The following is a 27,002-nucleotide window of genomic DNA, read 5'->3' as shown; positions in this document are numbered from 1 at the left end:
CTGGAAGTTTGAGTTCTCAAAGTTAGGTTTACTTGGGTGCATGCGCAACAAAGAAGAGAGTGTGCGCCGTCTGACAGCTAATGATTGTTGAGCAATGCACGTTGTATACATACATCCCAATAAGTGTGTGCTTCAGAGGCATCATAAATGGGCTGGTCATGTGGCAAACTGCAGGAAATTGCAGATACAAGCGTTCAGACTGCACAAACTTCGAGAAGATTTGTGGGTTTCTGGAAATGCCCCTAGATTGAGTGGGAAGTTTCACGAGAAGTTTACGATCACACTGGCAAAGCTTCAAGAACTTAAACTTCGCAACACTTTTCCAGTGTGACGGTGGCTATTGAGTCAAGGATCTATAGATTCAAAGAAATATCAGATTACAGCATAAGTCACAGATACTATAGGCCCGTTCACACACAAGGGAAAAAGTGCGATTTAAAAATCGATTTTCTTATCGCGATCAAAATTTCGAAATTTTTTCCAGTGTGGACAGAAAAATCTCACTAATTACCGCGATCCTTATCGCGATCCAACTCGCACTATTAGTGCGATTTTTCAGAATAATCGCGATTATTTTGCCAAGCGTCGTGTGTGTGAGCGCGATCGAGATTCCGAAATCGGTATTTTTTGTCCCATCGTTCGTAGCGCGTGCGAAACTCTATTGGGACTGCGGGGTCAGTCTTCGGTCATGCAAGATTCGCGCATGCGCAGTTTGGCCACTGATCGTGCTTTCCTTGCTGCGAAGTGCGATTTTTCCCTGTGTATAAACGGTCGAAAAAAAAATCGAAATTTGGATCGCGATTGAAATTTCGATTTTCGTTGTTTGTGAACGGGCCTATTATCAATTATTAGATGCAAGAGGCATGGCATTTTACATTATGTAGATCATCAGGTCTGTCCAGTTCTTCATGTTCTTTGGAATTCTGTAGTGAATAGTAAATAAGCCTACTGAGTCTATCCACACCTCCCTGGTCTGTCTAAACATGCCTCCACCAAGGTCATGTAACTCAGGATCGGTCATGGAGAACCTGATACCATGGCAAATGCTCCCAGGTTCCCTGCTTGAGTGCATGAACACATGATGAATGGCCCATGGTAGCGTCTCCATGGTAGCAGTGTTTATGAGTACCGGTAACTCAGGAAGTTCATCAGTTCATTCATGTATGACATTCCTGATACATTGTTATCCCAGGTCAATTTAGTGCTATTTGCCAGCTACACTACCATGAAACTTCCAAGACATTCTTCTTATATAGGGCACTTCCTTTATAATGGTCTTGTCATTTTTACAGGAATGGGCCCTCTTTAGCACCCATGTTATGTAATCGCTATGTCAGGGGCAATCCAGTTCGCCAATTCTTTTATAGGAGTATACATTGAGTCTGGCTGTTCTGCACCAGATCAGGGCTGTGTAAGGGGGTTGTTTGTGGAGCTGAGCTTTTCATTCACAGTTGCTGTACATCGGCAGAGGATCAACATATTTGACCCCTTTTGGGAACACTGGGAGGAGGTTAATTTCATAATGCCAGTATCAGGTTTCAGCATTCAGCTGTAGGTTAGCTCTGGACGAGATGATGGCAAAAACGTTGTGGAAAGTCCTATGTTGGTATTGGATCTCAGAACTGGATATGTGAGTGTGACTTGTAAATCATGTGACATTCGATATAGGATGTGTACAGTTCTGGTCGAGGTGAAGATTTAGCTTTTAACATTTTGTGAGATATTCAGAAACCACTCTATGAGATGTCAAAGAGCATGCAGTTCTAAGGGGTATCAAAAGTTTATTCGATGAAAATCGGTTTTGAAATGGCTGAGATATCCAAAAACAAGGTGAAACAAAGAGATACTAATAAAGTTGGGGCATGTCGCCTTTTATTATTAGCACTTTTTTGGATATCTCAGCCATTTGAAAACCAATTTTCATCAAATAAACGTTGAATCCTTCTTAAAATTACATGCTCTTTCATATTTCATAAGAGGCTTTTCATTATCTCACTTAGGAATGTTCAAAACATGAATCCCTACCTCAACCAGTACTGTACAGTCCCTTTAAAAGAGATACCATGAACTTGCCAGGGAATGTAAGTCAAGGAGTGTATTCTTCAAGCACCAGGATGTTCTCATGCAATCTGTGGTAAAACCAGAGTCGCCCTACTCTTTGATCTTATAGTCTTGTGCTCCAGACATATTCCATTTGTATCTTAACAAGGTGGACAGGTCTATGGGGATTTCAAGGTGCTCCCCATGTCATCACATGTTACCATTGGACTCTACCATAGAGCTACTAAAGGAGCTCCATGGACTCCACTAAGGGTTGGAGTTCGAATACTGTTGAATACAGAAGGCCTACATTCTAGCTGTTGGGTGCCATCTCTAAATTACTCAAGTGCTTGGGGCAAGACAGTTACAGTACAAATGTATGAGATTAGCAAGATGAGTGGAAAATGGAGGTCTGGAAGCCTTACTATTGATTTTGCTAACGAAACAATACAGACTTCTGTGTGTTGTGTGTGTGCGTGTGTGCATTGGGCGCAAGTTATCCCCCAAATTTTCAATTGCTGGTGTTGCTGGCAGTATTTTTAAGTACCGGTTTAAAAAAAAAAAAAAAATCCTCATGTCTGTTCTGTGAAAGATTTTTTTCTTTTTTTCAAACAACTATTACTTTTACAAAGTTCACATGATTGATTTGAAGCTGATGTCATTGCGCAGTACATTCCCTGGTAACTTGTCATTGAGTGATCATAAATAGTAATAATAGTTATTATTATGTGTATTATGTTGTTAAAAATCATGAAAACGATTATTATATGAAATCCTGCTACTTTCATGTTGCAAGCATTTGAGCAAACATAATGCTTTTCAGGACTTCCTACAAAGAGAAGTACATGTAGGCCTATTACAATGACAAATGAGGTTTTGGATGTGGAATACTTGTGTGTGTGGGGGGGGGGGGGTGGGGGAGAAAGTATACCACATGGAACTGGTAGAGTTTAGACACATTCATCGACAGCCAACTTGTGTGGGTATTCCAGACAGACCTGTGGTAATTGATTACATAGCCAATCTCTTTGCAGACCACTTCTTCCCAGAACAAAGCAACTAGTCTCTTCTCAAGGACACTGTCCTCATGCAAATGAGACATTCTTGTTTGTTGTCTTTGAAAGTTACTTTCACCTACAGTGAAAGACTGTAAGGACTGTGTGGCAAACAATGTATGTGTGTCTGATCTTAACTGACAGTAGCCTCTTGTTTCAAGGGTTTGAAGATCAGTGTTGTGGAATTCTGGTGGCTGAGCTAATGGGAAGAAATACTGTATGCACAAGTTAAACCTGTTAATTTCTAGCAGGGAGTGTCTCACCTCCCTGTTTCTAGAAACCACAATTTTTGGACATGATGCTGTGTCCTCTCTTCACATTTTATTGAAAAGCTAAGAAATACTGTGTGGTTTTAAACCCTTTGTTGTTGTTTGATTTGGTTGCAGAATTTTCAAAAGCCTCGTAATTGCAAATTTATTACTGATTACTAAATTGGCGACACATTTTAGAAGATTAAAGTTCTTGTTTTTGTTGATTTTGTTGATGTTGATGTTTTCTTTTTAGCATGTGAAATGAATGAATTTGTTACTGTCAAACTGACAAGTTTATTTTAATTCCTTTCTGATTTGTATAGATTTAATGAATTTAGATAATTTCATCTCATCTTTTCCTCATGCAAAACAAGCAGTGACATTCAGAAGTATAAGTGTAATGACAAGCCAATGATTTGTACAGCAACCCCCCCCCCCCTGTCTATATGGGTTATGGCTTGCCTTGTCACTTTGGTTCTTATCTACTGTAGTTCAAGGCCATGTTCATTTCAGGTACCGTGCATTTATCAATGTTGCCCTTTTATGCTTTTCTTTTTTTTTTTTGGGGGGGGGGGAGGAGATGGATCATTCTTTGGAAAATCAATGATATGATTAAATCAGTTGATATCAATATATGTGACCTACTTGATAACCTGAAAAGACAAATTGGTGCATTCACTAGAAGAGATTCCCTAACTCTATTATATTCTGAAGGTCAATCAGATTCCAAATGAGTGGCCAGTATTGGCGAGAGAGAGATGTCCACAGTTGGTCAGTCTGTCCATCTCTTCTTGTTTGATACTGTCAGAAGAAGGCATTGCAGCAGAAGAATGGGAAGGAGACAATGTTGGTGCATCTCATAGCTGACTGTTGTTGGGCTTCGCAGGGATAGAATTGCTTGCTGATTATTGATTGATTCGTGGTTTCTTTTTATCCCTCTTTCTCACCGAGCCTGCACATGCATGTATCTTTCTAGAGCACTTCTTTTCAAACTGATTATACAGTGCCGAAGGTTAGTTATCTGACCATGTGCTTTTTGATTTACTTTTGAGCCCATACACAAAGCAGTGCGACCAATTCTCCCTGGTGCTGGAAGAGGCTTTCCGTTGCCCCGTTTACACTGTGGGTGAATTCAGAGCCTCCTCAGAAGTTCGAAGTCCCACTCAAAAAAGCGGTCACTTGTCACTTTATGCTTTTCGAGCTGGTTTCACCCGAGCAGGCCTGACCGCCTCATTTCCATTTGCAGAAATATCTGTACACAAAAATAACAGCTTATGCAGTACTATGATCTGTGTCTACTCATATTTTTGCCGCTTTCCATTTAAAAAAAAAGAAATGAAATTAAATAACACCCCCTTGTATGCAAACACACAAACAAACACACAAAAATAAATAAAACATTGGCTGTTCCCAGGGTTCCCATGTTTCATAGAATAAAAAGAGAATCAGCATTGTGCATAGGCTAAGCGTAGAGGAAATGCCCTCTTGGATCTTCAAGTTGACATGTATGAATGAATTCGAAGGAGCGTAACTTTGATATATTTCTGACCTAGCGACAAAAGTAGCCTGTTCTTTTAGACAGAGTGAAATGCCGTCACCCTGGTACAAGTGAGTGTGTTCAAATCTGTAGTCACCAGCGGTGAACCCACTGCAAGGAAAGGATTGATATTCACACACCTAGAAACAGCTGAGAGTCCATTTTCATACATACTTAGAGTGCATAATTTGACTCACGATTCTAGTGATGCATCACTAGAATTATGATTTAAATGATGCATTTTGGAATCACAAAAAGTGATTTTAATCAGACAAAGCCTTCATTGGTCATGTGTGCGGACAATAATGCTAATTCTAATTGTAATCGCAATTGTAATTCGGCATTGCAATTATATTTCTCGACCTGTGTGAAAATGGCCAGAGTTACTGTGTATGTCATGGCTGTTCTGGTGACTTGGGTCAGTGTTTGCCAATCTACTTAATCCCTGAGTGCTTTTAATATCCTTCCCTCTTCCTGTGATTACCAAGAGTGAATGGCCATCTCTGTGATGTGGATGCTATTTGTTCCAGCATGTTTTACAAGCTGATGGCAGGGTTTTAAGCTTTGACTGGCACGATGGGTATGAAGTATTTACAGGCCGAGTTGGAGAGGCCACTGCCCATGTGGTGTTTATGGCTGCCTTTCGAAACTCTTCAAGCTGAGAGGGCTGTGGAAGTGTAGGCCTAACTCCCCATCTACACTTCAGACACAAACATACACATCACATGTATACACAGATGCTCACTGTGTGAAAATTGAAATCTAGCCTGAAATCAAGAATGAAAATGCAACCAGAAAAGTTGAGAGATGAAGAAAATGGTGTCAGTAGACCATTTCTGTATATTATAATTCATTGTTGGTTTTTTTTTTTCCCTCTAGCTTTCTAACACATAATTTTATTCACCTGCTCTATTCAATTTAGTTTCATAGGCAGGAATTCATGTAGCATTCATCACTTGTTGCTAGGTAGGGCAAGCCTTTGACAAGTTTTGTGGTTGTTAGCACAATCAATCTTTTGTGAACAAAGCATGTTTAGTTTGGAATTTGAGTATATGGTACAGAAACAATCTATAGGACCTAATGATTGATGTGATTAACATAGTTACAGTATGTGAAAGTGTCAAGATTTATTGCAATGGCAACTTGAGGGGAAATTCCGAGAAAGTGCCGTAGACAAATTGATGAATTGAAAGTGATTTGTTGGAACATGTTGTTCCTCCCCAAGCTTGTGGTCTAATGTGTTTGAAGACATAGTGCTCCAACGAATCTATACCAAATTAGTAAAGAAGACAGAAGTCTATATTCCATGCTGTTGAATTTTTCCAGTAGGCACACACTGGCATACACAGTAGACTGTGTATGGGACTATTCACTTGTCCTCAATCCAAGGCAGTAGCCTTTTCTTTTTCCTGGTACCGGTAACTTTGCTGTTGTTGTTGTTGTTTTTTTAAGAGTATGGTTTGAAAGTCAGGAAATTACTCATATGGCTGGGAGCAATTAATGCCACATGACAAAAAACAATATTTTTATCATCACACGTGATATGATCAAAATCAATGGAGAAAGCTGGTGCAATTCCTCATCTGCTAAACGTGTCGATTTACTGATTGTGTTTATTTACTGATACTGAGTAGGTACTAAGCTAGCACGCCAAGTGGTAGTACCGCCTTACTGATACAATGTACAGTACTTATTGAAACTTCATGCCATACTCAGTCCTGAAGTGGACATGATTTAGTAAGACCTATTTCCTGACCCTATATCTGAGACAACCTGGAGTGGAGACTACTTGACCTTAATGCGTACTTTACAATTGTATACACACAAGTACATACCCTCACACAGGCAGATAGACAGATATAAGCAGACACACACACAAATCCTCGATGAGTGACCTGGTCAGTCAAAATCCACTTAGGAATGCATCACAAATCTTCCTTCAAGGCTGCATCATCTAGGTGTCACAACATTTTCCTTTAAAAACGAAAAAATGCACCTGTACCTGGTGTCCAGTCATTGAATGAAGTGATAGGCGAATGGACACTCTAATGGCTAGACGTGGCATTGAATAGGACTGACCGCATGGGTATCTCCTGCTGCTTTCATTTTCAGGGAGGAAAACATGGCTCGCCCCTACTATGTTTTGAATGCAAAACCAATATTGTTGCTATTTCAAATCCGACTCATGTGTGTATTCTAGTAGGCCTTAATTAGTTGAAATCTGCACTTGAGCTTAGCATCAGTGACCCAGAAATTGTGGTTCAGGTGAGTTAAGCATGTCATGGCAACATATCAATGCTGTGGAGGTTGTTCATAATATTAATATTGATATCAATATTTGAATTTTTCAGTGTGAATAAGTCAATACTGTAGATGCCGGAGGCGTTATTGTTTAAAGCCCTAGTGAGTTGTGACAATGGAAAATTTGTCATGGTTGAAACTTGCATAGATTTGATCATTTCAAGGTGACTGATTATGCAAACACCTAATATTCTTGAGTGATTGTCTTTACCAGTCTAATTTACTTGGGGGGGGGGGGGGGGGAGGATGTGACTCACTAGTAACCAAATGTGCCAAGAAGTACTATTACATAAATATGGGAACATCTATGTTGGACTGGAAATTGGAATGGTGATGATGGTGATGAAGAAGAAGATGATGATAATGATAATGATACGGAGGATAATTATGATTGTTGTCTTGCTGTCATGAGTGTATCAATATGATATGTTGGTGAGGTAATTGCTACAGATAGTTTTTTGTTGCTTGGTTTGTTATATACTGCTGTTAAATCAGTGGGCGCACACTTGATGTGACTTCTTTTTTTTTTTTCTTCAAAATGCTGTAAAATCAGAATGAAATTTTGCAGTTCTAGCAAGCTGAGAAGTTACATGTATGTAAACTGTACATTTGTTGAAAGCAGTATGTTTATCTTGGCAAGAAAAGCATTTTCTTGCAAAATCAGTGACATTCTAGAATTAATTGTATCATAGTATACTTTGTAAACCTTTTGAATAATAATAATGATAGTAATAATAATAATACCGGTAATAATAATAAAATGCAACTCTCAAACTTACTGCAGTAATATTGATATGACAGTGTTGTTACACACATACTAGTAAAGAGCAGAGTGTCGTGATTGAAAGTATAAAACTGATTGAAACCTACAATACCTAGAACCAAAATGAATTCCAGCCTGTTTAGCTTCGTGAAATGCACAAAATTTGCAGAGGGACTGGACAGTTTCTCCGAGTGCCAGCCGACATTTCTCATACTAGTCTCCGTATGTACTGTACATGTAGCTACAGTCTTTGGCAGAAGTGAGGTGAATTACCTGCTAGCAGTGGTACATGATTGCTATCATGGTTGTGACAAAGTCTGATATTTTTAGGGTACAGTGTATGTTGCATTCAAAGACCTGTTAGCTGAGCCACTGTCGTGTCCTTTTAATTCACACAAGGCATTCTGTTCTTGGGCCTGCAATGCACAATGTTATGTAATAGTGTTTGTGATTTTTTTTCTTCTGACTATTGATAAATCAATAGCAGCTTATGATGGGACATTGTCACTCATACACTTGCTCAGAAAGAGAAAAGGGGGCTCAGAGAAGGTACAAAAGTTGTGTTTCTACATTTTAAAGCCTCTTAGCATGTGAATATGTTATGCTATCAATGCTGAAGCAGCAACTATTTCTCGTGAGGGCCATGTACAATTGTATCGATACTTTAATGACAGGTCATTACTTAGCTACTGACTGTTCATGGTATACATTTGAATTCTTATCAAAAGTTTTGTGACAAAGGTTTACAGTGTGTACTGTATAGCTTGGCACAAATCAAATGGAGGTCTGATGTGATGATGAAATATATGTTTTTGAATACAATACAGAGAGATATTTGGATGTAAAATACTTGAAGGAGTTGTCCAACTCAACCCGACTTATTTTCAGACACGACGTAGACCCTGTTTACAGTGTGGGGCTAGGCCGAGGCCGAGGCCCGCAATTTTGTCCGTTTACACTGCCGGGCTCGACCGCGCTTTTGATTCAAACCTTTCAATATTTTGTCGTAGTGGCGCTCTGCTTGTAAACAAACGCAATTTGGTATTGTCTGGTTTTCAGACCCTTTGCCAACTGAATTCCGTGGCGATGAAGTCGCCGTTCGGGCAAAGGCCTTTGCCGAAGGAAAAATCCTTTGCAGGACAAAACCACCTTGAATTATACTAGTTTTCGACGTTGAGGGGGTTAATATCGTGAATAGCGAAATAGTACGGGCAGAGTGTCTGGAAGCCACTCTAAAATTGGCCGCGCATTTGGCCCAGTTTGTGTTTACACCAAGGAGCCTCGCACTGTAAACGGGGTCTTACTAATAGTCCATGGATGATGTAGCCTTTTACTCTGTCTCATTACAAGAGTTTTCATAGAATACAAAAATGAGTAAATTTAAGGGAATGTACTTTACAGAGAATGCCTCGTCTCCATGATATATAATTTGGTTTGACATATGAAATAAGATGCATTGTTTACCTTTAGAAAGGATTGAGGAATTGAAGGAAGAAGAATTGTTTTGTCTTATATATATATCCAGCAGTAAAGGCAGTGATTGTGAAGTGAATTTAATTGTTTTTTTTTTACGTAATACCTGTGATAGTAAATTTACTCTGACCCCATTTTTGTTCATTCCAGCTGGTGAAGTTAGCCCCTTTAAGCCCCAGCCCTCGACGCCCTCCAAGTCATTGGGAACCGACATCGTTGGCGACGAGGTGATCAATTTCTACGAAGAGGCCGGTCTAGAAAGCATCGCAAGAGAGGTGAATTAAACATGCCTAGTGTACTAATGCACAATTTTGCATTTTATATTGAATTTTATCATAGCTTATAAAATGCAAACCAGTGATGATGAAACATTAAGTCTCTGTGTTGTGTGCTGTAGTTTATGTCATCACACACACAGAGCATTGCTTGCATCCTTACTGAGTGATATGGTATTCCAAACCATTGTTTCCTTCCACTTGGTTCACTTCTTGAGTCCCACATAATGTAAACACAATACGCTGTTGCCTCTGGTGGGGATGACAAGTCCATAGTCAGTTTTACACTGCTGTTGCAATAGTTTAGTAATAGTGAGGACTTGACACACACCTGAAAAGGTACTGTCGTGGATTTGATATGAATCAAACCATTGAATTCAGTTTCTGATACAAATTGCATATTACCAGGTCTGTTTCATGTCGTATCATTAAAATCTTATCACGAGATCTTTCCTTGTCCAAATGTTCATTGTAGCACCATCTTTTACAGAAGAGCTCACAAAGTACAGGGGTTCACAAAAATCAATGTGGGAATAGGTGTGATGTTGGCACAATTACAGACTGCTACCAAAATATACCAATAATTTGCAGAAGCTGACAAAAGTGTGCAAATTATATGATGTTTAGATAAAAACTTAAATATTTGGGAAGATTAGAATCCAGTCTTTTAGTGATGTTTATAAAGATGGTTAAAGCTTAAAATAAAATTTTGTGTGCAAACCTGGGTATGACTCTGTTCATTTTTCCTTCAGAAATGAATTTTATCGTCAGTCTAAGCTCAGCTTACTTTTCTTGTATGATATTCATCATCTCAGATTTTGAGTTGTAAATCTGTCTTGCATTGCAGTAAATGAAAATATTCAGGATTATGATAACGTCTCTGAGATGCTGATGGATATGATTAATAGCATGTGGTACTTCGTTCATCACCATTTAATCAAAATGCGGCAAATGCTGACTTATTTGTATTATAAGTATCTATATTGTGATATATTCGGATGTTTACAAATTAGTGATGCCTTTGCAATAGTTAAAATGCTAACTGAAATTACAAGTAGGTACTTGTATTTGCAACAGTATGTGAAACAGAAACAGACTCACTTTGACTTGAAAATGGGGTCAAGTGTGAGTTTACTTTTTGCTTCAAAAACAGTCAGAAATGGGTGAGAAGGCCTTTATGTGAGATCCATTGTGATCATGTTACATTACGCTCATTCTGACCCCTTTATGTCTAAGGTACCCGAACAGTGGCTGAATCACATGGCAATAGTACAAGAAAATTTAGGGAATGCTTTATGTTTTACAGCTACCTCAGCTCGTTGGCTGTAAGTGGTGTAGCATTACAACTAAGATTTGGCAAAAGCCAATCATCATACAAAAAAGTGACTTATTTTGGGAAGCACTATTCTGGTGGGAAATTTGAGGTTTTCATCACATGAGACCATTTTCCATGAGCATAGGCATACCGTACAAAAAGTGTTCATGGAAGGAAAATTTATCCTGGGAAAGAGAGAATGACATATTTTGTGGATTGGTAAGTAGTGTTGTTGCTTGGAAACAAAAGGTGCGATCATGATTTGAGCTGATACGTGGATAGACAGAAACCTGTATGAATCGATGGTCCAGCGGGGTGTGGTGAGCCGTAGAAGTTTTTTGTGAGTTTGATAGCAGCATTTGTTTGGTCTCTCTGTGGGAGTGGGAACAAACTTGCGATCGGAATATTGGACAGGAAGCTATTTCCTCGCATCAGTGGTGATGTATGAATTTGATGTTGCGCTCCTCATGTGGCACAAGTTTAGGCAGGTTAATCTTTGGTTGTTTTGATTCATGATCCTGTTTGAGACCTGAGGCAGTGCACCCCCCACACCACACCTTTGATTTGTCTGACAAAAAGTTCAGTTAATGCAATTGTCTTGTTGTCCCATGGTCGATATTGTTTTCAAAAGACCTTGACATATCTCAGACAGCTCTTGATTATTTTTTTTTTCCTGATCATGATATGAACAGTATAGTTGCGTTTTCATCTCTCCCCTCCCGCCCCCCCCCCCCCCAAGGTTAAGGTATGTGAGCCTTATGTGGTTTTCAAAGCTGCATTTTGCAATCACCATTGAGCTAGTTGTTGAACTGTTGGATAAAGATGTTCCTTTCAGTACCAAGTGTGCTTCTTGTAATAATCTATGTTAATATGCAATGTATGCATTATTACAATGCTTTCTATATCTATTATAGACAAGCTGTCTCCCTGCTTTGGATTTGTTGAAGCGATCAATTCTGAGTACCATTATACCGTGCGAAATCATGCAACGTAAAGCGTACATGTGAATCATAATGACAGTGCCAAAGTTTGCTGAAGGGGCTTATATCCATATATGATATTGACCAGCAGTGAAAAGGTTGTCATAGTATAACATTGTAAGAGAAATCCAGATCATGTCACAGAGAGTAGAGTGCAAATTATATTACAGACTGCAGTGATATTTTCTGTCCACTGTATATAAAGGCCACCTGTTGTAATCAGAAGTGACATCACAATGGAGTTTATCTGACTGATAGTACGGCAATCTATGCAATGATACAGTGTTTAATTTCTGCATTTCAGTATCAAAATGCCTGATTTGAATGTTGTGGAAAAGCATCTACATTACATCCTGTTGCAGGGAAGTTGGTGGAAATGCATGATATCATTTTTGCTTGCTCTCCTTCTCTGCTATCATCACCCAGGCCAAACTAATAGACTCCAGCTCCAGGAGTGTGAGGAGGGATGTCCAACAGGTGACCAGAGGTAAGATTTTGTGAACTGAAAAGCATGGTTTTGAAACATGATTTGAAACATAGTTTGAAACATTGTTTTGAAACCAAGTTTGAAACATGGTTTTGAAAAAGAGTTTTGAAACATGGTTTTTGAAACATGGTTTTGAAACATAGTTTGAAAGATGGTTTTTGAAACATGGTTTGAAACAGTTTTGAAACATGGTTTGAAACATGGGTTTTAAAACATGGTTTTGGAGCATGGTTTTGAAACAGGTTTGAAACATGGTTTTGAAACAGGTTTGAAACAGGGTTTGGCAGAGGAGCATCTATAAGAGTTCATGCGCAGCTTGTCCCTCGGCAGTTATGTTGGTTAGACAGGGCACAATTGTGACATTATCTTAACCATAATGTTTAAGATGGCAGTTGCATTTTTGAGACCATAGAAGACCATCTGATGCAGCTGAATATAGGCATTCCAGCCATCTTGTGAGATAGACAATGAAAACAAAGAAACAAATGTTGACATTTACTCCTCAGACTTTAGATTTTACTCGGGTGTGTTACTTCTCTATCATCACTTCATCCAGAACTATTTTCTCCATCTGAATTCAATCTTCCTATCAATGGGGCATGTCACATTTATATCCACATGTCATGGTGGCATGCCGAAACAATGATCAGTAGAGGCAACCAACCTAGCATCACCCTTCCCAACTTCACCATGCCCCCTTTGACAATACCTTGAATAGGGCATCGGCAGACACGGGCCCTTCTGATCATTCAGCCAGGGATTATTTCCTCGCATTGTTTAGTATACCAATGAGTGGCATTTTTATGAGCATACAAAAGTGTGATACTTGGAACCTATCATGAGCTGGGAAAGATCTTTCATGTCTCAGTCTGTAAAGGGTGTCAGAGACATTCTTTTACCCAGCACTACTAACTGTGAGCAGAGGCATCCGAGTGATGTATACCATGTTTTGTTTCGGAGCAGCTGGATTTGTAAGCAATCAATGCACATTCTGAAACATCATTCAGTACATTCTGACTCGAACCAAGCCCCTATTGTCAACTGAGCATTAATAGCAAAGACAACATTAACAGCCCTAGATGTAATGATACCCATTATCATACCACCCACCACTCACTGGCTATGTGTACTGTGTCGTGAAAGCTTGTGCTCTTGGACAGTGGTTGTGACCATTTGGGATTCCCCCCTCAGTTCTACATGAACCACTGGTTCCATTTGACTACATGTCGATTCTTAGAATCCTCTCTGCATGCACCAGTGGTACATTTGGTAGATCTCTAGATATCTTATCTCTGAGAACCTTATAATAAAATGAAACTTTGATTATCCATTTGTACATCTGCTATGCCTTTCAATAGTCGGAATTCAGCTGGCATGCATTGGTTGTCACAATGTTTGCCAGCCTCCTGCAAGCTTCTTTGTAGTCGGGAACAACTGTTGTTATGAAGAGACGCATGACAAATTGAAGATGTTTGTAGAGTACAACAGTCTGTTGCTGCTATGCACGGAAAGTCTCCAGCAAAGTTTTTTTTTGATTGACAGGAAGAACCTTTGTCTTGCAGGATGTATAGGATTTGATATTGCAGTTTTAAAGTACACCTAAAATAACAAAGTGGAGTGCAATGTTCATATTGATTTGAATCGCTTCTTTCCCACTCCTAACATTCAAGCACCCCTAATGCTGATGTACTGACACACTCAACTTTATTATAAAAGAAAACATTCTTTCCTTGAGGGCCTAGTAATGAGCAAATCAATTAACCTATTTCCGTTGAATGCATTTCGGTGCATGGAGTCCACTTTTGCACATGCATGCATATAACTATGTTGTTGCCATGACAGGCAAGTCGCAGACAAACTATTCGGCTGTCAGGAGATGCCTTTATCATAAAGGGATGCATGAGATCTGTTAAAGAGATACGTTTTCTGTTTTTACCAAGATAGAACAAGACAGCTGGAGAACCTATATTCAGCCACACTATTTTAGTGCTGCTGATCTTTCAGTGGGACTGGCATACTTGCCAACTAGTAAGATTTTATCAGATTCAGTAAGATTTTTTTTACGTTAAAAATAGCAAAATCAGATTTTCTGTCAGAGAAATCAGATTTTTAAAAAATATTTAGATATACCTTTCATGTGTATTTTCTGAAGATTTGACCGAAAGTAAGATTTTTAACTTCAGTTTGCATAGAAAATAATGGATTTTTGGATAATAATGGATAAATGGATTTTTGCAATCCATGAGTAAGATATTTCATCTTGAAATGTTGGCAGGTATGGACTGGTTGTATGTAGTTGTAAAGATTTTGGGTGAACCAGTTCGCTGTGTTAGAAGTGCACCCTGCTCTTTGCAAGGAATGAATGAAGCGGGATCTTTTACGTCCACGAGGCACATGCAGTCACACCCACACCTCCTGCCCTCAAAATGAGTATCATACTACCCTCTTTTTATAACTCTACAGTGCTAATTAGTCTGGCAAGCAAACCCTTTTGTGAAACATGCCTCAAGAAATTCTGGGAGTGGGCGTCTTTTTCGTGTCTGATTTGAGGATATATATGTGAGCCTTGGTATGAGAATGGTACAATTCTTTCTGTTTACGATGCATGTGCACATTGTGGAATTTTGGGAACCTGGCAACTGATATTTTTTTCTTTCCAACTGTTACCAAGGGTGGCTAGAGATCAGAGTGGGCGGGAGTTGGTATGTCATGTCATATGAAATGTTAACTGAGGGTATTATGTGGTTACCTTAGGAGTTTACTCATGTGACATGAAAGCCCCAGAGGTGTGGAAAGCATATATAGAAGAAAAACAAAACAAAACGAAACAGGATTTTGCAAATTTTCACTCATTTGTCTGACTTACATGAAATTAGACATCAGGTGTTGTATTTACAAATATGTTAGACAGGAAGACAGTCACTGACATGGTGTTTTACCAGAGAATCCACTCAGTGCTCATTAATGGTCCCACACATCCTAATCTGTGTAAGTTCTTCTGTCCATAATTAGGAGCAAGTTTGTGAAAATTGTACAAACTTGTGTCAATAAAAGTTTGCTAGTGCAAGAGACCCAGCAAGGAACTGTTTGAATTGAGCATTCAGAATGAATACACACTTGCAACTGTGCACCAATTCCAGTGAAGTTGTTTCACTTTCAATATCAGAGCTAGTCCTGTTGATGGTAGAAATGACATGGATGGAACAGGTACTTCTTCCGACTTGGTAGTCAAGAACTTTGGGAAGTAAGAGGAAAGGAAAGAATAACCTTGATTGTTGGTCGGATGAGTGGATCATGATAAGCTCCAATTTCCATCAAGGACTTACAAGTCTAGTTTAGTACCATAGGAGGTGTATAATATCAGTTTGAGGTGCGTTACTAGTAATGTACAAAGTGTACCATGATTCATGGCATTGATCAGAAAACATTGATCTGAAATCAGTTTTACCCATCTGTTAACATCTCAATGATTTATGGGAAATGGTACGGTTTGATTCCAAATTAGTAAGCAAATTGATAACCCATAGAATGCTGGGCTTTTTTATGATTATTGTAAACATTTTTGACTTCTGTCTCCAGAAATTTTGCTCATCCAGTTTATTACTAGCCTCTTTTTAAAACCTCTCTTTCGACATTGGATTGAAAAATGAAGAAGATAAAAGATGTGTTGACATTCGTCATTGGTGATAACAGCTCTGGGAAAAAAGGTGATGAATAGATACTTGAATAGTTACAGATTTGTCATTCAAAACACTTGGAAAAATATTCCAAATTTGTGCATATTATGAATGCTGAAAGGTTTATCCCCACAGTCGATTCATCCAGTCATAATCATAAAGTTGAACAAATTGGCCATAAGGATTGGATGGGGGCATAGGACTAGTTTTACTGTAGGTGTGTATGCAGTCTGGCTGAACCTGGGTCACCCTCCAGGGACATTGACACTTCTCTTTATGCATTCTTACACCAGGACAACAATCTCTGACACCCCTCACCCCACCCCCTACAAAAGCACACAAACACACACACACACACCAGGCCTTTTTTCTCCTAGCAATACCCACAACTTGGGACAAAGAATAGTGAGAAAGATGGGGGGGGGGGGGGGGAATGGATAGCCTCTAAAGAGCTTTGATTTGTCTTTGAGTTCTACAATTTTGTCCAGACAAATTGCAGTCTCACACAGAAGATATCATTATTTCTTGGAGACCAAGGACTTACACAGTATCCTTACACACAATATTTTCAACTATTGGGTACACACTATCAGTGCCCGTTCAACGTCCAGACCCATTTTCCACAAGAAGGCAAGTGTCAAATGCATTTCCGTGTGGTATGATGTGCAGTCCAGTGGACCCATTTGAACAAGCACGGATGTTTCTTGTCGGATGACTGTCCAAAGTGGACCGCTATGTGTCCACGCAATGAAAGCAGTTGGAAGTATGCGTATGCACAGACACACACATACACCATATATACACATGCACATATCAGTTATCACATGCACTCAAATGAAGTGTTATACAAATAAAAAAAAAAAAAAAACTAGCATACCTGTAATTGATACGTATACGCTTTGCCTAGGCCCATATAAGTGAAAGTCCAGTCCATATTCTAATGGACTTCAATATACAGACTGAACAATATGATATTAAGTGTCATGTAAATTTGCACACAAAATTTTAAAGGGGAAGGCTAGTAACTGATCAGTGGGAATCAGTGGAAATGCTGGGAGATGATTGTTTCAATCCTTATGGGATTCATTCAAGAGTTCATTGTATATCTATTGTTGTGTGAAAATGATTTGCTTCAGAATGGTCTCATATTCAAGTAATGTGCAGTTTAATGCTTCCAGGTTAGCGTCCCTGGTCAGTGACGGAGCATTAATGATCAGTTACTAGCCTTCCCCTTTAAAAAGAGTTATAAAAATCTGAAATTTGGCATGTTTTCCAGCTACATGTACAGTGATATTTGATAACCTATGAGATGAGGACACTATTGCCTTGATTTGCATATCAAAGGTGGCCAATACTGCTATTTCACAATGCATGGAAACACTTAAAAGTAAATAATCCTCAACTTTCCCTTGTTTGTGCAATTTTTGTGAAATTTTGTATTTCATTTATTTACTTTCAATCTTCTGAGTAAAAAGTCACACGTGGAACAAGGAATGAACTTTTCCTTTAAAATTGTGCCAGAGCAAGCCAAGAGACATTGCATGTTAAAGCATGGCACAAAGGTGCTGTGTTTATATTACATGTATATGCTTCCTGTATGTATGGAGTGTCCCTGTTTTCTGATTCTTCTCACTATGAAGGTGTTTGATATGGGAGAGAATATTGGGGCTAACTGGGTGTGATCTGCTGTTTATATTTGAGAACTTTTTTTTTTCTCTCATTTGTGCATGGTTTACCTGCATTGTTCAACACGATTGTAATTCAGTAAAGGTACATTGTAGGAACATACAATGAATAATGCCCTCTTGTTTGGATTGCTATCCCAATCAGCGTGCAGTAACAGAGTTGCATTCTTCAGTTGTACGCCTCAGCACTCCTGTGTGAGCACATGTTTGCAGAACTGATTAAGAAAACATGGAGTCAGCAGTTCATTTCTGTCATTAGTTTATATTTTCTGTATGTTTGTTTAGACTTTTTGAGCAATATAAGGGAATGTAGCGTACTTGTTATACTACTTAGTAGATGGATTGTGAATATCTTTTTATTTTTTTTTTAAACACACTAGATATTGAGTCAACTTGCAATGCATGCACAAGTATAAAACATTTGAACTTGCTGCATAGTTTTACTGAAACTGTTCACATGGATATGAGCATGTGGGACTGATGTGGGTCCATAGTGATATTACTTTTTTCCCCATGGAAAATAGATCAAAGATTCAATCCTCCAATCTCGACTCAAGTTTGCCTCCAGACTGGGAGTACATCATACTTCATCTTACCCTGAGTGAATGGACCCTCACATTGTCCATGAGAATGAATAACTTTGCATGTAGTTTGAGATCTGCTCTCTGTATTTGATATAAGTATAGTATACAGTACCCTGTATTTTCTTTTCTACATCTCTTGAGAGTTTTGCTCTGAGTCAGTTTGAGAACTTGGTCACTATGATATAGTAATAGATTGTTCTGAATTCAGCTGCTTTTGTTTTGTTTTTGTTTGGCCATCATGTAAATGAAATGCATCAATTGTCAATTCATGTTATGATTTGTGAATTTCTCTACCTCTACAGTAGTTCAGCTTCCCCAGCTCATCTCGCCCAAACCTTCCCCGATGAAGACAACCACGCAGATCCTCCCCAAGGTGGCGACCATTGTCACGACAACGAACATCAACGCTGTGCCGATGGTGAGATGATTTAAGTCACACGGTGATGGAATTGTGAAGAAACTCAATACGCTCATATAATACACGATTGTTCAAAGTAAACAGTGTAGATTTGGGGTAGGAGGTCAAAGGTTAGAGGTCATGAGGTTGCTTTTGGGCTCATAATTTTGCATATCATGCAATGCTTGGAGAAAGCAAATCAAGTATGATTTAGAGTTGAACCTGAATAAGGCAGTTGACTTCTTGTTTTTTAGGGTGATCTGCTGATGTTTGGTCATCAGAGTGAAGTACATCTGAATTTTCCTAAGATGTGTTATCTTAAAGAAGAATTAAAAAAAAAAGGCAAGCAAGTATACATGTAGCTGGATATGAAGCGATTTGGGGATAGGTGTAATAAAGGTTGCTTGTCATGGTCAAGTTCATATTCGAACTTATCCTATCGTCATGCAGTAATGTGAGGTATATGACCTGCTTCTCTTGGACTAGGTTTATGAAGGTAGCATTACAGGGCAATGAACCGATTGTACATACATTGTAGGTGTATGTTAGGTGTAAGTTAGGTGTAATATTGCGCTGGTCAGTATCGGTCAGTGTTCTGTACGTGTAGTAGTGCATTCCCTATATAACAGCAAAGGACATAGGGGAAAGGACATAGCAGTCAATAGCAATTTGTGGTATGGTGTGAGTCAAGTAGATCCAGTGTGTGTTTATGTGGCTTCACATCTGTGATGGTCATGAGTGTTATGACTGTAATTGTGGGTTTTTTTTTTAATGTCAAAACATAAAATAAACAAACTTACAAGGGCAGTCATCTTTCATTGTAACATCAACAATAAGTTTGGCTCTTGAAGCTGAAGAAAATAATCAGTTCTATTTTGTTGATGGGCAGAAATTTGGCCAATGCTGGCCTATGATAAAGTCATTGTCAATATGGGGTGGGGTCATTACTGGGAGATATTAATTTATTCGTTCCTACCTCACGTGCATTGAGAGGAAGTGTGTTTTGGTTAATTGTATGTGACCCTGCACCTCAAAACAAACAAAAAGTCGCTAGACATGAAACTTTAGTTAAGACCATATTCTGAAAGAAAAAACTGTAAACTTTAAAATGATGTATAACTCAAATCAAATGGACTCTCCTAACCTATTTAGATATTAGAAAGAAAGCACAAACTCTGGAAAGTGTGAACTGAGAAAAGAGGCTCTGAAGCACAGTGTCTATTCGAGCGCTTAATCTTTACCAGACCGTGCTGGCTGTGCGATGAATGGGACAAAAAACAGGAAGTAAACCACTAGAGTAACAACAATGAAGGGATTATCAGATTAAACTGAAATTAAGCATGCCTCATTAACACATTCTGTCCATAACTGATGCCAACTTTCAAAGCAGTAGCACTATCCTTTCAAAAGTTATTAGAGTTGAAAGTGAAGAGTGTGGACAAGGTTTTTCAGAAATGAAAAAGGGATTCTACAGACACACCTAATCACACTATTCTACCAAAATTTTTTGAGATAAACTGCTAAAAAAACACACTTTCCTGCCCGTTTTATGATACCAAATTTTAGCATGATGTAAAAGAAGACCCGCTCTTTCAGAAAATATGAAAAAGTCAAGATCGGCTAGGTTGACCTATTTCACTTATTTTCAGTCCTCACGCAAAATCAGTGTGTGCGACTTTATGTTCGTTTTGAGGTGCACGGTCACATATGCAATTTAATCGTACCTGCCCTAGTTATTTCAAACTGAACCATTTCCTACCTGTTGTGGTATGTCAGAACGGTGTTTCAAAACTGAAAATGAAAGCACCATTCACGCTTCCCGTCCTTCCAGTTATGGAAACAGAATCCTTGGCATAGTTACACACATTTATGAACCTGCTTCCGTATCCCCCCACCCCCCCCCCATTATCCATTAAGGCCACTAAAACTGTGAAAAGCTAGCACACAAGAGCGCAAAATGAAACAAACTTGGACGAGATTTTCTCATGGGGTGTTGCCTGATGGATAGTGGGTGGCGTAGAGGTACGACGTAATGTCTAAGAAAGGAGTAGTCAATTTGTGCAGATGGAAAATATATTAAACATATGCTTAGTTTAGACTTGCCAGTGATGGGCTACAAGCGTGCCTTACATTAGGGGATTTTAATTGCATCCTGCAGAAAGACTATAAAAGTGGCATGTGTACAAGGAATTCCAGTGCAAATTCTCCCTCATGAAAGCATGAAACTCGCTATGCTGTAGACGTTAACATATTGCACACATTTTTGCGACTTTTATAGGCTAGTTGGGCAGGCTGAAAGACACAGACAAGTTTGTACAACCTGCAGAAAGAAAAGACCACACCTTGGGCCTCGTTTAATCGAAAGATATAATTGATTATAAATTTCCGTTCCACACAGGCTGCCATAAGACTTGCCATAGAAATAACTCTTCATAAAACAGGGCCCTGGTACAATATCCATGTACATAGTGTGTATGAAATCTTTTGACACCAGGCATTTTAATTCATGGGAAATACTGTAAACAAGAGGTCCTCGGCCTTGCGTAAGAATAGATTATTTCATGCCCCACATCATTTTGTGAGAGCATGAGGACTCGGGTTAATTGAAGTTACCTGTGAGATTTTATTTCAAATTTGACTCCTGTGAGCAGGTGATAATTTCTTAAGTCTTGCTGGTATGCACAATAGCTTGATGGGCATGTGACTTGGTAGGCGGTGCAATGTACTAAATCTATTTTTATATCATCCCCCAAACCTTGTCAAATTATATGATATAGTACCGGTACATTGGTACATCACTCCATTGGACACATAGTCTATTATACAAATAATGCATTCTCTCTCATGTTCTATACTTGATAATTGATAATAGAATGACAAATTCTAAATTATCCCAAGCGCTCTTTTGTTTCTCCGAGGTCACAGGACGAGGTGAATAGAACTGCACGAGGGATAATTTAGTATTTGGAGTTCTATAGTCCAGTAACTAGACAAAGACGGTTTCAAATCGGGCATTGCAGTGCCCCATGTATTTTATGCATCAGTGTTACGAATCAATACCACTGTACTCTTTTTGTCTTGTCTCCACACTAGATCCTCGGCACATCCCAGCGGCAAGGGTCTACCATATTGGCCAACAGTCCCCAGGCCCAGTATGTCGGCACGCCCATCCAGATCCAGTCCCCTAGCTGGTCGTGAGTACACAAAGAAAGAAAGAAAGAAAGAGAGAAGAAAGAAAGAAAGAAAGAAACCTGTAGAGCACACAGTGTCTTCTTTTGCTCTGTCTTGTTTTTTCCTCTTAAAGACACCATAGAATTTGTGCTGCATGTATACAATGCATTTTAAAAGTTCAGCAAGTACTAGGAATTGTGTGCACTTTCGTTGTTTCTTTGGTTGCAACATATTTCCATGGCTGTGACAAAAATGTGTCTGTATCCTTATAAATCATGTATCGTGTATTCACAAGAGCCTTGTGCTAAAGATATTTGAGCTGATTTAAAAGGACATTCCCAACCGTCACGCCACTACCATAATTTTTTTTTTTTTTGCTTTGTACACCTATCAGTGCTGGATTACCGCCCAGGTACATTGTATTATACAGGATCTCCATTTAGCTTGCACATCTTCATTGTTTGTCCAGAGATAGTCCCAGGCGTGCAATGATATTTTATGAAGCCGATAATGCTGACACTTTGAACGCAAATGTTCATCATATCTAAATGAGAACATGTGTAAATGACTCCAATGATTATGAACTTGAACACCCCCCCCCCCAAAAAAAAAAAAGAGATAAGAAAAGAAAAAACAAAACGAGAGACTTAAATGGAATGATCAGTAGTTTGAAGTCAAGCTCAGTCATTGAGGATGTTTGAAGCATTTGGAATTTTGAATTCAGGCCATGATTTCAAATTTTTTGAAATTGACTTACCATGAAAAGATGGTACATTAGCTATTAATCAAGAAAGAATTTGAAATACTGATTCTTGTTGTCATTGTTGTTTTTCTTTTGTGATCAATTGATTGTGAAGCTTCCCCCTGTAGCAAAGTATTTGTCAGTATCATGGCACAATTCTTGTCATATATTGCCTACACAGATATGTATGTGTGGGATTACATGCAAATAATCACACTTGCAGCATTGATATAATCTTATCTTATGATGAAGTTTGAGCTCAGAATTGATTTTAAATAATCCAGATATGTAGATAATGCTGTCTTACAGAGAATTAATGAAATGTATGTACTGGCTGATATTTTTCTTCCGTACCTGTTTTCTACAATTTTGAAATCGTAATAAGTCAAATCTGACAATTAAAACACTTGTAAAAATGATTCATAATTGAAGTAGAATATCTCAAGCTTCAGAAGATAAAAGAAATGTATTTTCTTGCAATTTTTCCCCTCAGGAATTCACAAAAGAGGAAAGCAGAATTCTCAGACGAATACAGCGACAAGTGAGTTGTTGCACATAATACCAGATATTTCTGTGTACCCCATAGCAATGTTTTCATTTCACAGTGTTCTACAATTGTATTGTGGATGAAAAGTCACATGAGTTGTACTTCAAAATTGGCAGATATAATGAAATATTTTGCTTACTGTATCAGACATGATACTGGCTCTGACAGGCTTAAAAAAGAAAAAAAGAAAAGAAAAGTGAAGACCCATACTGAAACAAGATGAATGCTGAAGAGTTGAATTGAGAATACTTCATGCTTGTAATGTTACATCATAGCAAAAACCCTATGATATCACTGTGTGTGTGTGTGTGTGCGTGTGTGTGTGTGTGCATGTGTGGATTTGTACTTAGACACATTTGGCATCATGAAAATTGTTGGCAGTATTGATTTGATGTGGTGTAGACACAATTTTTACAGCTTTCAGACATCATTCCACTCTTGATGACCCCTCATACGGCGTTACATTTCTTTACGTTCACCGACATGCATTTCATTGTGACTGAACGTGTGTCTGAACTGTGTCTGAACTGTGTCTGCTGCAGATCAAATTGTGTCCTGTGGGTATTTGGTGTCCTGTGACAATGTTTATACTCTAGAAAACAGAGAATCAGGACTTGACTATCTTCCTCAGACAATGAACTGATCGCATTTGCCAAATTTGACGACAATGGCCTTGAGAATTGTGTGTACCTTCCTGTTGAAATGGTATATCTTAAAGACAGACATATGAAAGCGTTGTTCTACTTTGCAGTATTATGATTTGTTCCGTGTATTTTGGCCTTGAAGAATTACTAATGTGCCCTCAATGTGTAAACTACTATATGTATGGTTCAACTTGTCTATCATATCATTAGTATCATTGTGTGATTGAGAGAGAGAGAAAAAAAAAATGGAATAGTGATGTGTTTTTGCAAGAAATTTCAACCATTTGACTCACAGAAGTACTAGAAATCCTAAAGAGTCAGAGGTGAAAAAAAACACACAAAATGTTCTAATGGATCACAATATGATTGACAGTGTCTGTACTGTGACTTGTCTTTTTCATTTTGCAGTGGCAGTAGCAAGCGAAAGAAGAGGGAGAAGGAGTCAAAGGGGCTACGACACTTCTCTATGAAAGTCTGCGAAAAGGTCCAGAAGAAAGGGGTCACGTCGTACAACGAGGTCGCCGACGAGCTCGTGCGGGAGTTCAGCCAACCGGCCCACCAGTTCCTACCTCCCTCGGAGCAGGTGAGCGCAGTGCAGATTGACACTTTATCCACATCTGATGCTGCGTGAGGTTACGTCGCAGAGTTATGTGGTGCCAGCTAAAGCTAATAGTTGACTGGTATTGGACTAGCAGGTTGCTCCAGAGAGCCAAATGCATGCATTTTTTTTTCCATAACAAAAATCGGGAATCTCTGATATAGGACTAGGAGTGTTTAAAGTATGTTTTCTTTTGCAAGCCTCTCCAATTTATCTGTAAATCTTACAATTTTGTATGTTCAGATGTGGAATCATGTCGATCAGAATAGTACCTCAGGTATTTGGAGTGGTCATGCTGCTGTCCAATATAGTTATGAAAATGATAAAGTATTCATTTAGTTCTCATTTTTTCTTCATGCATAAGAAGACCATTTGAGATGTAAGTGAGAAAGTTTGTTTCAGGGTATAAAGTTCAGTCCAACTGTTGGGAAGTGTCCTGTTTTTTGTTGGCACAGAATGTTATCACTAGAATCTGCAGTAAGCCCCTTCCCCTCTGAGGCCTTTGTCACAGTGCTCTGCAAGAAAATGTTGGAACTTTTCATCATTCCCATCTCTGCTCTCACTCCATCTCGCTCTGACCCACCAGCATCAGTACGATCAGAAGAACATCAGGCGGCGAGTCTACGATGCCCTCAACGTGCTGATGGCCATGAACATCATCTCGAAGGAGAAGAAGGAGATCCACTGGATCGGCCTGCCCACCAACTCCCGCCAGGAGTGCGACAAGCTGGAGACGGAGAAGAAGAAGCGGCTGGAGAGGATACAGACAAAAAAGTCCCAGCTGCAAGAGCTCATCCTCCAGGTAGGTGTTACCTAGCAACCGTCTCATCACTCTTACCCTCTGCCTGTGGATGCCCTGGGTCACACATCTTGACTTGTCATGGTTTGTTGTGATGTATGCCACCAATGCCATTTGAAAGTTGGCCATCCTTTGCAACTTTTTCGTTGGTTGAGGTTGCCAGGCAACCGCCTCCTCTCGCTTCCTCCTGATAGTGCTCTGGGTTAAGTGTGCTGATCATCATGGCTTGTTTTGATGGGAGCCTATTATGCTGTTTGAAAATTTAATAGCTCTTGACAAGTGAGATGGGATGGCTGTGAATAGTTTGCTGCACACCCTGCTATAGTGGTGGTGATTAGTGCTGTTGAGTTTATTCTTTCTCTCTGAAAAATATGCACACCTGTTAGCTGGGAATCAGAGTGGCTGATGTTGCCCCAGTAAAAGGCTTTGATGAGTACATAGGTAGGCAGTTCTGATAAGATGATGTCTTGGCTCTGCTCTCTCTTTCTCGTGCAAATGTTGCATCTCAGCAATCCTCAGTTTTCTTCAACACTATTATACATCTTTCCTCTACCAGCACTACAGTGGGACTTGCATGTTTGACTTGTTTTGTTTTTCCCCTCAAGTTACATCCATCTATAGAAGCTGTTCCCCTTTTAAGTGAGTTTATCTTTCTTTTGGGAAGGCATTGTGGCCCACCTGCAAGAATTCTGTGGTCCTCTGGTTGAGAAGCACTGATCTATATGATATGTGTTCTGAGGTTGTTCTTAGGTGTCTGTATGAGTTAATACATGAGGCATTTGGTGTAGGGCAGTGCCCTTTGTGTTCGTCTTCATTCGTTCAGCTGGAGAGGACCATTGCTCTCGATATTTGTCTACAATGCCTTAATGACCCCTCCTTCTGTGGCATGCCTTGTTTTCTTTTCTCTTTGCCGAAGGGAATGGGGTAAAATTTCATGTTACCATGCACCATCCGATCGAGAATGATCAACAGGCCTCCCGTTTCATGTTTGGTTTTCATGTTGCAATATATCTCCTTACAGTGGTCATAGTCCGCCGCAATCCATAGTGATATTTCCAACTCCTATTACGGATAGTACTTGCTTAAGCATTTCTGTAAGGTGATGTGATATAATTTCATCCAAATTTCACTTGCAGAAATCTCCCCCCCCCCCTCCCAAACAAAACCGCAACCAGCCACAATTGCAAGGCTACACACATAAATCAAATCCTCTTGCTCATGTTGCAAAAACAACAACAAAAACAAAACAAATACCAGCACCTGACAATCTTGTAAAGATAAGTAATGTCCATTCGTAATCTAATTTTGCCTGATACCAAAATCTTGCAAGAGTTTTGCATTCACAGTTGCATGTACAGACAGAGCTGACAGCAGCAAGACTGGCTGCATTTATCATCTTTCCCCTGTTTGAAACGGCTTTCAAAAGCCATTTCCAAAGCCCTTTCGACAGCCGTTTCCAAAGCCCTTTAGAAACGGCTTCCAAAATAGTTGCGTTTATCAACTCATCGCGAACACGAAAACTAGCCTTGTCACTTTGCAGCTGCATTGCGCAATTTCACCCGAGGAGAAGGGGTCACATACTGTGACTGCAGTACAAAGCCGTTTCAAAACAGCTTTGCGTTTATCTAACTTCAAAGAGCTTCTAGAAACAGGTTTCTGGAAACCCGTTTCGAAAACCTGT

At 39.2% G+C, this 27,002-nt stretch overlaps 1 protein-coding gene across 3 annotated transcripts in view; it reads left to right on the top strand.

Annotated features, from left to right (window-relative positions):
- LOC140244252 (transcription factor Dp-2-like) overlaps positions 1–27,002 on the top strand; it is a 68,003-nt gene that overhangs the window by 27,232 nt on the left and 13,769 nt on the right. The window contains exons 1-8 of one of the 3 annotated variants that reach the window (XM_072323889.1): positions 1,428–1,630; positions 9,571–9,695; positions 12,417–12,477; positions 18,726–18,841; positions 21,914–22,014; positions 23,227–23,274; positions 24,333–24,507; positions 25,109–25,324. In XM_072323889.1, the coding sequence (XP_072179990.1) occupies positions 18,767–18,841; positions 21,914–22,014; positions 23,227–23,274; positions 24,333–24,507; positions 25,109–25,324 (615 nt within the window). In that variant the 5' untranslated portion in view covers positions 1,428–1,630; positions 9,571–9,695; positions 12,417–12,477; positions 18,726–18,766. Of the gene's footprint in view, positions 1–1,427; positions 1,631–2,427; positions 2,451–9,570; positions 9,696–12,416; positions 12,478–18,725; positions 18,842–21,913; positions 22,015–23,226; positions 23,275–24,332; positions 24,508–25,108; positions 25,325–27,002 lie in introns of those variants that run through there. The other 2 variants (XM_072323890.1, XM_072323888.1) reach the window with 2 other exon arrangements.

The sequence above is a fragment of the Diadema setosum genome, chromosome 21, assembly GCF_964275005.1.
Source record: "Diadema setosum chromosome 21, eeDiaSeto1, whole genome shotgun sequence".
Lineage (NCBI taxonomy): Eukaryota > Metazoa > Echinodermata > Echinoidea > Diadematoida > Diadematidae > Diadema > Diadema setosum.
This window is presented reverse-complemented; position numbering and strand designations above follow the sequence as displayed.